General features: G+C 42.4%; 1 protein-coding gene across 2 annotated transcripts in view; it reads right to left on the bottom strand.

Annotated features, from left to right (window-relative positions):
- PDZRN3 (PDZ domain containing ring finger 3) overlaps positions 1–18,027 on the bottom strand; it is a 240,091-nt gene that overhangs the window by 68,598 nt on the left and 153,466 nt on the right. Inside the window, exon 1 of one of the 2 annotated variants that reach the window (XM_028101785.1) lies at positions 15,526–15,609. The exons of the other annotated variant lie outside the window; for it this stretch is intronic. Coding sequence (XP_027957586.1) covers positions 15,526–15,609 — 84 coding nt within the window. Of the gene's footprint in view, positions 1–15,525; positions 15,610–18,027 lie in introns of those variants that run through there. 2 annotated transcript variants of the gene reach the window in all.

Genomic DNA, 18,027 nt, shown 5'->3' with positions numbered 1-18,027 from the left:
TTTTGGAGTTCCCTTCCCCAAATTTAAGTTTTTATAATTGGGAAAAGCAGCTGTTTTCATGTTGAAGAAAGAATCACCACGAGTAATGACCAAAGACTATTCTCGTATCATCATCATGGATATGCTTTAAGCATTACTCTGTACCAGACATTATTTAATTTAATCCTTATGATAACTCTACGATGTAAAAACTCTTGCCTAGAATAGTCTTTCCAGTTTGTAGACAAGAAAGGTGAGCTTGAGAAGGTTAGGGAACCTACTCAGAATCACACGGGAACTGCTGGAACCAGAATGAAACCTCAGGTGATCCAAATCCAGAGCTTGAGTTTCTTAATGACTACAGGTGCCACGTTAACATTAAGAAATAGCTATATTACTATCCCCACACGTATAAAGAAAGATATTTCAGGTCCAGGAAATCAAGACACTGGCCACTATATGCCACGTGTAGAAATCTACTTTCTTACCCCAGAATGGCTCTCACTAGCAAGGCATATATGATTTCTGAGTTTCTATTTTTCTCACCTGTAAAACATTGTAATAAATCTTGTTCCAAGGATGAAGATGCCTTATTTGTTTCCAAAACCCTCTGAGAAGGTGGGATATAATATCTGACTTTTAACAATGATGGGTCACTTTTCTCCAGCACTGAGCAAACAAAAAAGCGTAACACTGCATTATGTATTTCATACATACAAATTCATACATGTCAAAATGTACATTTTCTTCACTTTCTTCATGAGGCCAACTGTCTTCCTCTGGCCCCCTGCTAATTTTCCTGATGATGTTTGAACAGAACACGCCGATTTGGGTAATTCCATGTCCATGCACAAAAGTACTTGATGACATCAGCATAGTTATGCAAATTAGACTTATTAGTTAATTACAGGACCAGCAGAGGGAGCACAAACCCTGCATAAATAATTGTTTCTTCTGAGCTTCTTAAAAAAACAGTAGCAGTAGTAGTAGGGAGAAATACACTTTAAATTATCAGTAGTCAGAAGATGGTCTTTGCTTCCTTGGGATGGTGTTAGGGTAGAAATCCAATATGTTGTCTATGTAGTTTAGATTCAGATATATGTTGCCTTCTTGGGTATCTAAGAGGGAGAAAGGGGTGTGTGTGTGTGTGTACATGTGCGCCTATGTGCCTCTTGGTATGGTGATACCCTCTCCACTGGTGAATTAATTAAGGCAAGATGATGAGACTTGCCTAGAGTTGGCAAATATTTACTTGTTCAACCCTGGTATCAGAGTAGCTTTCATTTTAGCTTTGCTCATCCTAACAAAGTACTGAGCAAATAGACCAATTTTATTCTTTTAAGGTGCAATCAAGGCTTACATTTAAAGTAGAAAGAAGGTTTGACACAAAATAGCATAATGTCTACTGATAAAAAAATAAAGATAATCATATTTTTAAAAGAACTATCGGCCTTAAGTACTGCTAAGATTTTTAAATAAGTGGTCATATTTTTGAATTCGAAACAGATGTTGTTGACCTTTTTTTCTGGAAGAATAAATTACTGATAGACAGTAAAGAGACTAGGTCTCCAACCAAAGTAACACTTTCATGTAGACATGGAAGAAAAAGAGCACCCATTTATCCATCCTTCAATAAGATGGGTCAATTGCTTTAAAGACAGCTAGGAGCACCCCACCACCACCACCTCCACCCAGCAAGATGTAAAATTTAGTCGCAGAGATAATATAATAAAAGACTTGATTTCTCTGCTATGGATTTCTTCTGTTGATTTTGAGAGGATGGTCTCCTCATAGTTGATGCGGGGAAATTAAAAAAGGAAATCATGGGGGTGCCTGGGTGGCTCAGATGGTTAAGCATCTGCCTTCGGCTCGGGTCATGATCTCTGGGTCCTGGGATCAAGCCCCATGTTGGGCTCCCAGCTCAGCGGGGAGCCTCCTTCTCCCTCTGCCTGTGCTCTCTCTCTCTCTCTCTCTCTCTCTCTCGCCCTTTCATATGAATACATAAAGTCTAAAAAAAAAAAAAGAAATCATGGAACACATAAATTAACATTTAAATTATACGCATCCTGGTACACTACAACAAAATGTTTATTTCAAGAAAGTCTTCTGTGGAAGTGGGGAGGGGGATACATTTCAGCTTTAGCTCACATTCAGAGAACTGCCCAGGAGACCCAGGAATAGGAAAATGGTGTCAGTAATGAAATGCCCCAGTACATGTTTGCCTGCCTCCAGTGAGAACCCAGTTGGGGGACGATGGAGAGAGCCATATGCTAGAGTTCCTGCAGTTCCCAGGTGCCCGTGGGCTTCCACCCACCTCTTCACATGGCCCCTGTCCTGTGGGCAGCAGGTCCAACATCCTGCCAGACCCAGGATGCCTACCACCCTAGGAAAGTGGAACGGGAGAGGCAACACAGGAGACCTGCCATGGAAACTGGAAAGGCACTCTGGTGCAGAGACCCAGAGGCTGGTTATCAATGGGGAAATATGTTGCTCTGCCCTTGCCTTTTATTTTGGCCCTTACTTTTTCTCTTTCTTCTCCCAAGAAGGACTCTAAACATAATGGGCCCTCCAAATGTGGCCCTCATCAATTGGCTGCAGTTTACTTCAGGCGGGTTTGTTTTATCAACATGATTAGAAAAATGGGAGGTACGTGGGGGGTCCCAGTGCATGGACTCTCCTATGGTGCCCGCAGTGATGGCCATTACTGACCACTCCCAGATCTGATGCCAACACCTCTCTTTCAGAGGCTGATTGCCTCTTAGCGGTGGTTTCTTCTACTACTTAGAAAAAATCCAAATGAGCTGATCTTACAAAGTCAGGTAACTCTGTGACTGGACAGTATATCTCAGTACAGGTATTTGTGAATCCTTTTTTTCCATTTAATTGTCCTGCAACGTTTTGCATGTTTGAGGTTTTAATGGTGAAGGAGAATTTATGGAACTCCTATCATATACTAGAGCACAGTGTTAGAAGCCTTGGCTGCTTTATCTCAATCCTCAGAATAGCTTTAAGACTTAAGCACTCTCTTTTATTCCTAGTTCATAGACGGGGAACTCCGAGCAGTTAAGCAACCTGCCCAAGGTCACCCTGATTGTATGTGGTAGTCAGGAATCACATCCGGACATCTGTCTCTGTGAGTCCAGGCATGCCCTTCCCATGAGAGCTCAGTGTGTTGCCCAATTCGAGTGAAAAAAGGTAGATGATAATGTGTATGGGAGAAGGTAGGCTCCATCCATTATTCTCAAACATACATTGTGAGGATGTTTTGTTGTTGTTTTATGCAACTAAAAGTTTGCTGGTTTGGGGAATTAACAGCAAAAGGAAATGAGCAAAAGAATCTCACTGAAAAAAAATTAATTGCTGAGAGAATAATGACTGGGAAAATAATGATCTATGCCAACATTCTCTCCAGTGATCCTTAGTGTTGGGAGTTGTGTCCTTCACAAGAATGAGCTTTCTTTTCCACCGTGATGGCTAAAGGTCATTACAGACCCAATCAACAAGCCAACTAGCTCCTTATCTGTCGGAGTCATTAAGACCAAAAAAAAGTGGGATCAACAGTCCTCAAAGGCCTCAAATCCTGATTCATCTTAACAATCCACTGAAAACCAAAGGTTTTCTATGAATTAAGAAATTTAAAAATTCTCTTCAGAGAGCATTATTATGTACCTGGCAAATGCAGCCCCATCATTTATTTATGATACTATATTTTCTAAATGAAAAGTTTAACGTTGAATGTGATGTGAACATACTCTTCCTAAGTTTTCTTAGTTGATCAAGAACAAAGAAAGAAACTGACAATGTTTATTTTCACTCAACAAATGAATTTAACACAGCTTATCTATGGATTACACATGACTATGGGGATTCACATTAAACTTATTATTGCTCATTATAATATGTAGCAAGTGGCCTCAGAATGAAGCCATCAAAAGAGACCAGTATGGGGTCTTGTCTGATCATGTTAGGAAACGGTTGAAAATCCAAACCCAATAATTTATTTCAGTAAAAACAGTCAGGCTTGAATAGAGCTACCCATTTGTCAGGCCCGTGCTATGTGCACATTTTTATCTGTAGCATGTCATAGCCGTTCTTAGCCAATTCTACAGGTAACTCAGGAAGCTGTATAAATTCAGGGTAGGGAGTGTAAATGTGGAGAACACAGAAATCTTTAAAGGTATCCTTTGGACACTTCCCCCACTTCACTGAGTAAACACCAGAAAGATCATGTTCGTGAAACTCATCTCATGAATGTATGAAGCACTGATTCCCACAAGTGGGTTTATGCCAAAAAAAACAGGCAGTCTGCTTCATTCATCTGTTTAGAGACACTGTCTCCGCATCCATACCCCCAAACACAAGTTAAACTTCTTGCGATCATCTGGAAAAGAAATGCAAAATTTTCCCAATAGATTACTGATTTGGTTTTTCAGAAAGACCTGGAAACAATATGAACTCTTCTGGATGGTTCTGAGGATAAAGGGTACCAGAGCACAGACATGCACGCACGTGTGAGAAAGTACATGTCATGGCAACTGCCGCGTCATCCGCAGCCTGAGCTTCCCTAAGGACAGGGGTTCAGCCATCGGGCGGCCAGAGACAGGCCCATGATTCACTCTGGCAGGGCCAGAGCCTGGACAGACTCGTCTCTAATTGCCTGGTTGTCAACTCTGAGATACTCCTGGGTGACATTGTGGCTAGAGTAATGAAGAAAATAAATACACAGAATCCATATTCCAGGATCCTGAAATGCTCTATTTATTTGCTCAATATTCATTAACGAGGAAAAAAAAATCAAGAGTTCATCTGTCATGTTACGCATTGATACCATATGTCATTTTTGCTTGAGTGTAAATTGTGATGTGTGTTCTTTCAATTACATGAAAAGCAAGGTGTCCAAGAGATTACGAATTTGCAATGATGTTGTTCTTTGTGCTCACATTCTTTGTGGAAGTCTGCAGTTCCAACACAAGGGTAATCAGCTCAAACAATCTGAATGGTAATTTTGCTCTAGAGGTGTAAAATCATAATTTCATCATGGAAGTGTCCCATAGCTTGTGAACCTTTAAAAAGGAACTTGATCCCATTTACAGTCTAGAAGTTTTCATCCTATTATATAATGTCACAGTGTCTAAAGCATTTTAGGGTTGGGTATAATGGCATGTCCAGAGAAAACCAAGCCTCCACTTGGCCTCCTGATCCCTCCATATGTGCCCTCGGAGGTCCTGTCCCATTCTCTCAGTTAACCATAGCAGTGGCTGTGGCCACCGCCAGATACCAGGTACCGTGTTAAGCACTTGCCATCAGTTATTCCTTTTGCCGTAAGTTTTACTGGTCACACATTTACAAATGGAAACAAGAGGCTTCGAGGGACTAAGTACTATGCTCAAAGTCAGGATGCATTCACACCACGGGTCTGTCCTGGTTTGGACCACAAAAGTATACCACTGCTTTGAGATACTCTGCTTGTTGTGCGACTGTTCACTGTTGGGACCACCACTGATGGAAAGGAAATGGCCGAGAGAGAGGAGAGGATCAAGTCCTAGCCTGTTAAGACAGATGCGCACACAGGCGAAGCGAAAAGGCAAGCTTCAAAAAGAACTGGTTGTCTTATTGGGGGTAGCAGGGGCAGAATTCCTGCTCTCTTGGGGCTCACTGCATTGTGACCTCAAGCAGGGTCTATCCTTACTCTGCCAGACTTGGGAAGGAAAGATCTAGCAAAATCGAAAAGCAGACGGCTGAGACTATCCTATTTGGGAGCTTACTGGTTACTACCCAGTGTCAAGAGGTTTTTGTCCCTGGGACAACCCACCTAGTAGCATGGGGAGCCAATGTACCCATTCATGTGCTACTACTTATTATACATATCATATATATGGCATATAAAGACTTTTATAATAAGTGGATTTATAACCTAAAAAACAGAAAAGAGGGTCTCTCTTTTTTTTAAATCTGCAACCCAGATTCTGCTTTGCTAGGTTTTTAGAGACCCCCGATCACAAGGTTCAGTTGCTAAGTGGTCCTCAGGTCAAGGAACTGTCACGTAAAGAATCTTAATTACATTACAATAGAGTATCCCCATCTCAGGCTAGAAAGGAAGTGCTCACAGGAGAACTGGTGTAGTACTGACTTTTACCCACGGAGGCTACCCTGGCAGCTGGTACTTAGGAGAGACTCAGTAACTATTTCATGAAAAATGAAGGATACTTTCTTTTGTGTTTTTTAGTTTTTGCATTTTGAAACCTGTCTCTCTTCCTTTTCTACGCAGGTCTCTTCCCTCCCCTCAGATAAGCATCCCCTATCCAAAACAAATCGACTTCCTCAGGCATGGTGGTGGAGGATGTGGTCTGAACATCCACTAGGTCACGTGTTTCCAGGCAGCAGAATCTGAGGAGGGGATTTGGAAGACAAAACCCTAATTAAACAAAACAGTGTATCCCTTTCTAATTTTCTAAGGAAAACCTCTGAAGGGATGGGAGCCAAAGAACAAAATCACACCCCCAGACTTCCCCATGATGAAGTGAGCCCGGTGTGAGGGTCAGAAAGCGGCTACTGGGAAGTCGCAATTATTGTTGTATATTATTTGTGTTTAGTGCCAGAGAAATGATTTTCTTTTTGCAATATCTCTGTCCCAATAAAATTAAGAACTTAGTGTAGGATCCAAATTCCCCCCAAAGGAGTCAGACTAGCTCTCCTGCCACGGGGATTTATGGTTTCTTCTTTAATAGTTACAGTCTGATACACTCTAAGTTTCTTCGGTCACTACACAGATTCATTTATCGTTGTTTTGAAATACGCCCTGAACATTTTAAACAAGTTCTGGTGCTCCAAATTGATTGAATTTTACATCGAGGAATGAACTGTAAAATGGCTTTGCAATGGGTCTCCAAAACGAGACGACCTTAAAATAAAAACAGATACTGAAGACTGTATTTTCCTGATGGTCAGTCAAGCTAATTATGCTCTACTCTAAAGCTTTGTCCATCAGGCAAGAAAGCAAAAGGCAACTGGGGGCTCTCTCCTTGCACAGCCTGATGTCTGGGAACATAACACCGGTTTATTCACAGCAGGAGGCTGCTGTAATTGGCAGTTCTATTTTCCCCTACTAGAGGGTAATTCTCCAGCAAAGAAAACACAATGTTAACAAGATTTTACAAATTTGACATACGGTATTCTATCTGCAATGACCAAGAGAAGTTCCTTCTCTCCCCCAGCAAACAGTTGTCACCGGATAGGATGACAGGGGAATGTGATAAAAGGGTTAAGTAAAGGCACCTGGAGCTCTTTTAGGGGACGGTAAATCTGCGATCATAAGAAAAACGACAACAAATAATAGCAACAAAAGGTAAGACACTCAGGGTAGTTGTGTCTCAGAGAGGTGTTGATAAAATGACAACAAAAACCTCACCTAGAACATCAGGCTTCATTAATGACATTTGGTCATGGCTAGGGCACTCCAGGTGAGGACTCAGACCCAGGAGAGAATCCTTAGTGAGTCCATTAACGAGGGGGTAGGGCTGGTCCACAGTGTGAGTGAAAGTGGGAATCATAAAAGATGAACGGGACCCAGAAACAGTTCTTAGCTTATCTTCATCCCTTCCCTAAACACACAGAAACCTTAGAATGAATTTTTAGGGAAGGTCTGATTGCCTTGATGTGAATCCAAAAACCTCATCACAACGTAATTCTTGTTTAAAACCATATACCTCCGGACGCCTGGGTAGCTCAGTTGGTTAAAGTGTCTGCCTTTGGCTCAGGTGATGATCCCAGGGTTCTGGGATCTAGCCCTCAGTTGGGCTCCCAGCTCAGTGGGGAGTCTGCTTCTACCTCTGCCCTCCCCCCTGTTCGTAGGTGCTCAAGCGCACACTCTCTAACAAATAAATAAAATCTTAAAAAAAAAAATACCCCCAAGAGGTCTCTGGATTCTGTTTTAACTAACAAAGGCATGGAAGAAAGAATATTCTAGTACATAAAAAACAAGGCAGAAATGTACAAAAACTTTCCAGGAAAAGAACAAGGATTTTCTCCCTCTTCCTCTTGAGTATCATTGCATTCTTTCTTGGTAAGGCATTGGGTAGATTCCAAAGACGGGCAAAAATGGATCCCTAGAGGGGCGCCTGGGTGGCTGAGTCGGTTAAGTGTCTGCCTTCCGCTCAGGTCATGGTCCCAGGGTCCTGGGATGGAGCCCCTAGTTGGGCTCCCTGCTCAGCGGGAAGCCTGCTTCTCTCTCTCCCACTCTCCCTACTTGTGTTCCCTCTCTCGCTGTCTCTTTCTCTGTCAAAAAATAAATTAAAAAACATTTTTTTAAAAAAACGGTTCCCTAGATTTGCTGCTAAGATACCCACAGTTTATTGTCTATAGCTCTCATCCAGAGACTGTTTCCAGACCGCATCTGATGTTACATCTGACTCCAGCTGCAGAGATGGTGCATGGACTGGAGATTCATTTTAAGGTTGGTGATCTCAAGGGGGTTACATGAAGGGATTAATGAGCATTCCCAGATACCAGGTACTCGCAGTAAAGGCACAGAGACAGGGCAAGTCCTAATTTTCATGGGGAATTAAACTGCCTTTTGTTACCACCTGGTGACACATAATTGACAATCAATGAGAATCTGCCCAGGTGAAGGAAAGAAGGATGGCAAAGCCACTCTTTTGTTTCAGTGCACTCAATGGTATAGACACGCCACATTCTCCAGCAGTAACATTTGCTTCTCCAGGGAGACTATTTGTGTGTTCCTGCCCATTTCTTCTCTCCTTCTGGGATGGCTACACTGGTGATTCCCAGTAGTACCTGAGCTATTTTTAAGTAGTACAAAGACAGGCTTTGGATTAACACTGAATCACGTAACAAAGAGAGTTTTACTCTCTCCATTGTTTTGCTATACTCTGGACCGCAAAAAGTGAGAGTCTCAGATATGAAAAAGTGGGAGTCTCAGTTTGGTGCTGATATATCTTTTGCACCTTGCTAATATGTGCTAATCTAAAAGGGAAATAAGAAATCAGAGTGCCCAAAGGAGAGTAGAACCCAGCTAGCATCTAATAAGGGGATGTTTCCACTGTAATCCAATTTTACAATTATTTCTTCTTCTATGACAAACATTACCAATTCTCCATTTCTAGAAGTTAAAGAAAATTTTCATTTAAAAGTTACTCACGCTAGGCGAAATAAGCTAGTCACAGAAAGACAAGTATTCTGTGATTCCACTTCTATGCAGTATCTAGAGTAGTCAAATTCAAACAAACAAAATGTCGTACTGATTGCCAGGGGCTAGGGGAAGAAGGGAACAGAGGGTTGTTTCCTGGGTCTAGAGTTTCAGTTTTGCAAGATGTAAAAGTTCTGGAGATTGGTTGCACTACAATGTAAGCATATTTAACCCTACTGAACAGTTGCACACTCAAAAAATGGCTAAGATGGTAAAATTTATGTGTATTTTACTGCAACCAAGAAAAAAAAAAAGGGAAGAGAGAAGCAGAGGATGATGTGACTGTGAAGAACGGTCAGAGAAATACAATGTTGTGGGCCTGGAAGACAGAGGAGAAGCCAGGAACCAAGGAATGCAGACAGCCTGCAAACCCTGGTAAGGCCAGGAAATGGATCCTTCTCTAGAGCCTCCAGAAAGGAACACAGCCTTGCTGACACCTTGATTCTAACCCAGCAGGACACAGATCAGACTTCCAGCTTCCAGAACTGTGAGATAATAAATTTGTGTTGTTTTAAGCACCCCTTATCTCCCTACCCCCTGAAAAACACACTCAAATGTATCTTCCTCTGAGTCACTTCAAGCGTATTTGGTCCATGTCTATGGAAAAACTGTGAGTGCATGAGACACCTGATGTTTGGTGAACACATACCCTATCTGCTGGGCTATAGAAGGCATACAAAGTTTTCCAGGATTACACCTAAGAGGAAGAGGCATGATGACCATGGGGACAGATGCAAATTAGGTGCTAATACGCTTTATGTTCAACTCGAATGCAGGCAATGGTGTTTAATTATTCAAGGCACCTCCCTCCTAAACTTTCTCATCACACTGACTGATGGAAACATGAACCAGGAGTTAAGGTGGGGGACAGGAGGCAGCAATCCTAGATTTAACCCTGGCTTTGCCACTAGCAGCTGCATATGCTTGGGCTCATCCCCTGTTCTCAGGGCCTCAGTGTCTCAACTAGGAAATGGGTTAATCAGTACTTCCCTCAAAAGAGCTGTGAGACTCGATCAAGATGTACAGCAACTTTTGGCACATGCTTGGTTCCTATATTTAATATGATTATTACCAGGCATTCTGATTCTACAAAGTAGCTATTTTCTTTCTGGAAAAAAAGAAAGAAAACAAACCAACAAACGAGATTCAGCACTTTAACATACATTAAGACTGAGCAACTCCAGCCACCGGTCCTCCTTTGGTGTTTTGGAGGGCACATTATTTGGAGTGATCTAGGACACCACCATCTTGAGTCAGGCTTGTTCTTGGAGATGGCTCTACCCTTTCGGTCAGCTCTGAGTGAACCTGCCCGGTGTTGTGCGCTCATTCACCAGGCCACGGCTGTGACGGTGAGGGCCAGCCCAAGAGCTTGAGCCATTTAATGCTAAAGCCTGGCCTGAGTGCCAGGTTTTTCCACAGCTGTCACTTACCAGCAACACAATACCCTAGGGATATGTATTCATCAAATGCTTATTGACTTAAGTTGTCTGGCTTTTTTTTGCCCCCCTTTTGTAACATTAGAAAATATTGCTTCTGATTTAAATCGTTTTCTCTGAAGGATGGAATGAAAAACAAAGATCCATTTTCTGACGATGCGATGATTGAAGGCGAGCGCTTGGGAGCTTAAAGGCAGGGTTTCCCAACCTTGGCACTACTGACCTCTTGGGTCAGATGATTCTGTGTTGTAGAGACTGTCCTGTGCTTTGTAAGATGTTTAGCAGCGCCCGTGGCCTCTACCTGCTAGATGCCACCAGGACCCCCATCCCCAGCTGTGACAACAAAAATGTCTCCAGACACGGCCAAATGTCCCCTGCTGGCAAAACTGCCTTCAGCTGAGAACCACTGCGTTGGAGGATGATATCAACTCTGAGATTACTAATAGCAGCTGTTTCCTTAAAAGAAATTAAAAAATATTTAACATAGAAAGAGCCACAGTTATGGCCACCAGTTGTGAATAATTAAAAAGAAGCATTTTATATTTTTTATAGTGTCCCTTAATACTATAAATATAAATTAAATGTAATAATAAGTAAAACTGCTTTGTAAACTGCAAAGTGCGGGGTTAATGATTATTAAAATAATATCAGCATGCTCTGGGACTATACAAAGCATAGGCTGCTTTGAAGAACTCACTTTTTATTAAGCCCGTGCTCTGCGCTAAGTACTTTGCTCACACCATCTCATTTGAACTTAATCCTCTGATTTGTATGAATGAGGGAACAAAGTCTCAGGAAATAAAGTTATAGGATCAAGGTCATTCGGCTAGTAGGTAGTGGCAGGATCTGAATCTAGGGCTAGAACTCTCCAAAGCCAATATTCTCCTAACCCACCCACTGCCTACCATATGCTGTAAGTGCCAGTCTGGAATGGGAGGGAGATACTCATATGTTCTTTGACAAGCCCTTCTGGAAACAACGGCACATATATCCAGAAAAGCCAGCCAGAGTTGGAATGAGACCTATAACCTGGAGCTGGAGCCATCTGAACTGGTTAACCTGGGCCTAAATTCAGAATCCAAAACCCAATGAGTCAATTATCCAACCAACCAGTCACAAACAGACTTTTTTAGGGTCAACTCTTAGTGCATGCTATTCTTTTTCTCCCTTTAAATATTCAGAAAATTAAGCGTTGATGCAAGTAGGAGAAATACTTTCCAAATTGACTTAAGTCATAAGAAAAAATTTACATTCTGTTTTTCGATTTTTAAACTTAGTATTTGTAATGGGTTGAAATGTGTCCCCCCAGACAGGTTATATGTTGAATTCCTAACGCCCAGTCCCTCAGAATGTGACCTTACTTGGAAATAGGGTCTTTATGGAGGTAATCAAGTTAAAACGAGGTCATCATGGTGGGCCCTAACCCAATATGGCTGGTGTCCTTATAAATAGGGAGAATTTAGACAAAGATGTGAAGAATTATAGGGAGAACGCCAGGTGAAGACAGAGATTGGAGTGATGCAGTTACAAGCCCAGGAACATCAAAGACGACTGGCGACCCATCAGAAGCTAGACAGAGGCAAGAAGGAATTCCCCTATAGCCTTCAGAGGGAGCATGGCACCACCAACACCTTGATTTTAGACTTCTAGCCTACAAAACACTGAGATGATAAATTTCTCTTTAAGTCACTGAGTGTGTGACTTTATGGGTGAGGAAAATGAATGTTATGGCAGCCCTAGGAAACTAATACAGTTTCTATTTCATAACTTAATCCCTAAGCAGACTTGGGAAAATGCATATATGGTATGTTTGCAGGGGGTTCTAGAATACTGTATTTGCATGAGTGGAAAGCAGACCGAGTTGTCTGAGGTGGCTTGTCAACTGAGTTGTGCCTGCCATATGCATGTTTTGGCTCACTGCCATGTAATGACAGGGCCCTCACCCATGCCAACTGGCAGCTGGGCCCCCGTCAGTCTATCTTCTCTCCACATCCTCAAGGCATGTCCTTTCTAGGTCCCAGGCAAAATGGCCTCCTGGCTTTACCCCGAAGGTTTAGAACATTTATTCACATGAATTCTAATGGATTTGTAAAAATAACATCTTAAAATTTCTACTACAGTTCTATTGACATTTCTATGACGTAAATATGTTCAGAGAAAAAAGGAGGGCAATTTACTACACACGGAAACGCCAGTGGCATTAATATTCATGCCCATCTGAAATGTGGGCAAAGACAGGGATAAATTAGTGGGCCGCGGGGAAATAAAACAGCAACAAAAACTTTTCTCAACATTGTTTGAACTCAAGTATAGCACCGATCCATCGTCTTGAAGATAACCAGGGTAGAGGAAAATCTATTTGTGAGAAGTTACAAAGTTCACATCTGGCATTAGTAAAGCAACCCAGAAAACACAACTCATCTCCTTGGTGAGCTAGGCCAGGGCAGTTATCTAATTATTGCACTTCTGGCTTTGTTCGAGCTGCCAGAGCTGGATTTGTTTGTAGGTGTCCTCTCCTTCAAATCCGCCTGCAGAGCCTCACCCAGGTCATTTGTCAGGGGCTAAATAGCCCCAGGCCAAGAGCAGACATTTACTTACAGAATCCTCAGATTCTTTTAAATAGGCCTTTGGGATTTTGCCAAGGACTGTTCTGTGGCAAGAGGCTCTGGACACCTTGCACTGGGTGTTTCTTTTAATTGACTAACCTCGATGTTGCTGCTCAGAATCACCGTAACCCACACATGCCCTCGGTCTGAAGCTTCTAATGACCTTTCTCTGGCCCTCAACACGTATGGCTGAGACAATGCAAACATCATTTGGAAGATGAGTAAATTCAATAACACAATTACAGCTACACCAAAGCGCCATTTATCAAACTCGGACCACAGCACTTTGTCTCTCTTAGAACCTCTGTTTTTCCACGGCCAGGCATTTGGGGAAAGTCACTAATCAATTTAGGAATGATTAAATTGGAATTTGTAACACTTCCCATTATTAAACCTTCAATCTTCATTACGGCAACTTAATGATTACATCATGGCTGAGAAAAACAAATTATGGGAGCTGGCATCCTTCAGAGAGCGGCAGGGCAAGGAAATTGTCAAAACCACCGAAAGTCTAATGCGCGTGGGTGTATAAATGATTTTTTGATGTGTACAAAGGAACACCAAATTGCCATTCACATTAGGTAAAAATATGCATTAAAACTTGACCTAGTATGCTGGCCTTTTCTATATTCTTGCTCTTTTTCTATAGACTGAGTTGATTAAGCTGGGGTGAAAGGATGGGAGCTGGGAACCCGTCAAAAATCGATGCAAACCTGTGTACATGAGCTTTATTCAAAGAGGAAGTTCCTAAGATCGTATCTAATCCCTAAAGGGCTGCATAAATAGAGATGGTCTCTATTTAGCAAGGGAAGGCTATTCTACAGCTTTCCACTCTTACTTTCTTCCTAGGTCCCTTTGTCCTCTTTCTCCCAAACACCACTATTAGTTCTCTGGTTAAAAACTCTTTAATAGGAAATATTTTTTTCTCAACTCTTTTAATGACACGGCCACTACTTCATGCAGGTTCTTTGCAATTTCTACCATTGACCATATCCTCCATGTGCTGGCAGCCAGAGAAAACCCAGCAGGGCTGCCCATGTGACTTTAGGTATTGACCTTCTGATGGGTTCTCCTTGGGCAGCCAAGAAAGAGGGCGAAATTCAAGGAAGTAGGGGGATTATTAATGGCAAGGAGAAAAAGAAAACAGGAACTGGTGTGATACAGGCCCATTTAAACCCTACAGAAATGTACAGGGTAGATACTGACAACTAGGATCATGATGATAAAAATAACACTGAGAGCTTATCAGGAGTCAGATAATGTGCATTGATGAAAATTCAATCTTCACTATGAAGCCACAGAAGTATTATTTCCTCATTTTACAGAGGAAGAAATGAGGCTCAGAGAAGTGAGGCAGCTTGCCTGGTTGTGGTAGCCAGCCTCCAAGATGGCTCCCAATGGACCATGTCTGGTATTCACAGTCTTGTCCTCTCCTACAGCGCTATCAGGACTGGTCTGGGTGATTAATGGAATACAGCAGAAGTGACTGAATACCACTTCTAAGATTAGGCTATACAAAGATATGAAGGTTTCCTTCACCTTGGGCATTTTCTCTCTTTCTCGCTCTCAAGGAAGCCGGATGTAGAGTCATGAGCAGACCTTCACCATGGTAGAGTATCTGAGGGCAATCGCCATGGGAGTGAACTTAGAGGTGGGACCCCAGCCCTGCCTCACATGACTATTGCCCCAGTCCACAACCTGAGTATACCCTCGGGAGAACCCCGGAACCAGAGCCACTCAGCCCTAAGCCACTTCGGACTCCTGACATTCAGAAACTTGTGGTCGAATTAACGTTTGTTGTTTTAAGCTACTAGGTTTGGGGGTAATTTGTTATGTAATAATAGCTAACACCTTAATCACACATCGAGTAAGCAGGAGAGGCTTATTTCTGATTCAAACCCAAACGTGCCTGGCTCCAGAGTTTATGTCCTTACCCTCCGTCAATGTTTCTCAATTGCTCCTTTACGCACCTAGCACCTCTTTTATGGGAAAACATAAATTTATTTCTGCTCCCACAGCCACCTTAGTAAGCACTTGTAGAAGTAGCTGCGGTCTTCCACAGCCTGCCAATCACCAAAGAAAAAGGTCAAAGGTAACACAGCTCATCATCCAGACAGATGGGAGAAATCCCAGTGCTTAGCAGGTGTGCTCTCTCCCTGGTTCTATCAGCTTTGGAAGTTAATTTTATACCCGCAGGATTTCTAAAGCAGACTGCTATCAACGACATTCAGTGGGGAAAACATAACCACATCTCATAATTACCTTATTTATTTAAAAAGGTGGAGCAGCTTTAACTCACCAAATACCATCCTCTACCATGGGGTTTACATATTAGAGTAAATCTGACGAACAATAAGGTCACTGTCTTGTGCTCCATCTTCATTTAAAAATGGATGCAGCAAGAAAAACACCTACATTAAAAACACTGTAGGTCCGTAACTTCCTTGCAATCCAAGCTCCATTTACGGTGAGAGTGCAGAGCGAATGCTACTATTACGGTGACAGTGTACACTTTTAAGCTCAGAGAATAGAGAGGCATTAAACAAAAGAGGACCAGTGGGAGACCCATCCATTTCAGGCCCTGGGAAAGGTCCCTCTTGCCAAGTGAAGGAGGAAAAAAATGAGCCGTAAGGCATTAAGAAAGGAGCAAGCTGTGAAATGAACCAAGGGGTAGATGGTGCGGTTCATGACCCTGTAGCCTCATAATACAGTCCTTCAGCCACGGGGTTGCTAATGAAGGGCGATGCCTGGAAATTAATGGAGTGGTATGGGGTGTTCGGGTGAAAATGGGAGCATGGTGATTTTTTCCAGTCCTTTCTGCTCAAAGAGTCAGGGCAGAATGGTTATTAAAGCTTCTAGCACTTTGATAAGTTAATATTTCACCATTATATGATTAGAACGAGCAAGCCCAGGCATCGAGTACCAAAGCACCTTCTTTTTGAAAAACAGAAGGGATCACCAGTCCTAGAAAGAAGAAAGAGAATAAAGACATGCCCATCCGATTCCAACCTCTGATGTTCTGATGAGGCAAGAGCCTTCATTTTCTTTTGTTTTAATTCAAAAGGCCCCTTTAGCCAAGTGGACCCTGCAAAAATCCTCCACTGAGAGCTCACATCCTAATCACGTCCTTCCAAAAGCCTCACAAATAGATATTTATGGCAAATACAAAACACCAAGCATGCTGACTTATGAAAGGCGATTTGCTCCATTTGTGAATTGAGACCTGAAACCTTTCTACTTTCATGTTAGCTGTCATTTTTCTCCCACAAATGAAATGAATAATTCCTCCTCATGGCAGTCAATTTCAAATTCACAGGGTTCCCCCACCCCTGAACCCATTATATTTTGTTGCATAAAACCCATCTCATAAAATAAACCTCTCAAAGTTGTAAATTAAAAAATAAACATTCTTGAGAAAATGTCAAATGCAGGCCTGAGAGAAAGGCCAAAAAATCCATTTAAGGGAATATTGCAGTGAATCCGTCCCCAGAAAATTGGGGGAAAACACTCAGACTGGTGATTGAATATAAATTCACTGCCTTCAGCCAGTTTGTAATGAAATGAACCTTTAGCTAGGGGTTGCTATATACTTTTAGAATGGACTATAAGATGAGCCGTGCCTGCAGTGGAGGGAAATCAAAAAATATGTACCAGAATATTAAAATAAAAGTGAGGGTGAACAAATGGCAGAGGGCAAACATAGTATTTGGCACCATCTCTGGGTGTGCAAATAAGAAGTCAAGAAAATACTCCCCACACATGCATGGTGGTTGCATCAAACCTATCAAGTAGACCCATATACTGATTGCTCAGGCTGGTGGGCTTTCAGTGGCACATCCTTAATTCTAGAGAAGTTTCCCTAGGGTCTCTGGTCAACATCCCGCCCCCCTCTTCATGGCTTGGTACATGCTTCAACATACTTAGAAACACAGAACAAATACCACTGTGGCAGTCAGCCTCCAAGATGGCCCCATCACCCTGCCTTCTGGTATTCACACCCTGTGTTCTCCCCTCCCACACTGTGCCAGAGCTGGTTTGTGTGACAAGCCAGGTAGGGCAGAAGGAATGGTATGTCATTTCCAACATCAGGTTATAAGAGACCCTGCACTTTCTGTCTTTTGCTCATTCTCCCTCCTTCTTTCTCTTGCTGATCATTTGCCCTGAGGGAAGACAGTCGGCATGGCTTGAGTAGCCCTTTGGGAAAAGCCCACGTGGTGAGCAACTGAGGCCTCACACCAACAGCCAGTGGAGACCCGAAGAAGGCTTGGCAACAGCCAATCACTGTGAGTGAACCACTGTCAACACAGATCCTTAGCTGAGCCTTCAGAGGACCACAGTCCAGGTGGACAGTTGATTACAACCAACCAGACAATGAACCAGAACAACCCAGGTAAGTTTTCCCAGATTCTTGACCCTCAGAAATGGTGAGACAGTAAATTGCAGTTTTTGTAAAAGCAGTACATTTGGGGATTATTTGTTCTACAGCAATACACAGCTATGGCCACCACTGACCCCACATATCTGAGTTCTTATAATGTACCAGTGTGAAATGTTTTTCATGAACGATCTCACTTAATGATACCCCACACACCCTACTGAGAGGGTCCTATTATTCTCAGGTGTCCTTCACAGGGCTGCAGGGAGGATGAGATGACATATAAGGCACTTAGAACAGTGCCTGGAACATAGTCAGGACTTTCTAAATGTTAGCTATCAAGACTATTCATACTCCCAGTGAAGGAGAAAAATAAGGTTTTGCAAGAGCAAATGCTTTGCTCTAGGCCACACGGCAGGGAGGCAG

This window comes from Eumetopias jubatus, unplaced genomic scaffold, assembly GCF_037043125.1.
Source record: "Eumetopias jubatus isolate StellerSeaLion01/CBP00866 unplaced genomic scaffold, mEumJub1_p1.0 scaffold_1, whole genome shotgun sequence".
NCBI lineage: Eukaryota > Metazoa > Chordata > Mammalia > Carnivora > Otariidae > Eumetopias > Eumetopias jubatus.
This window is presented reverse-complemented; position numbering and strand designations above follow the sequence as displayed.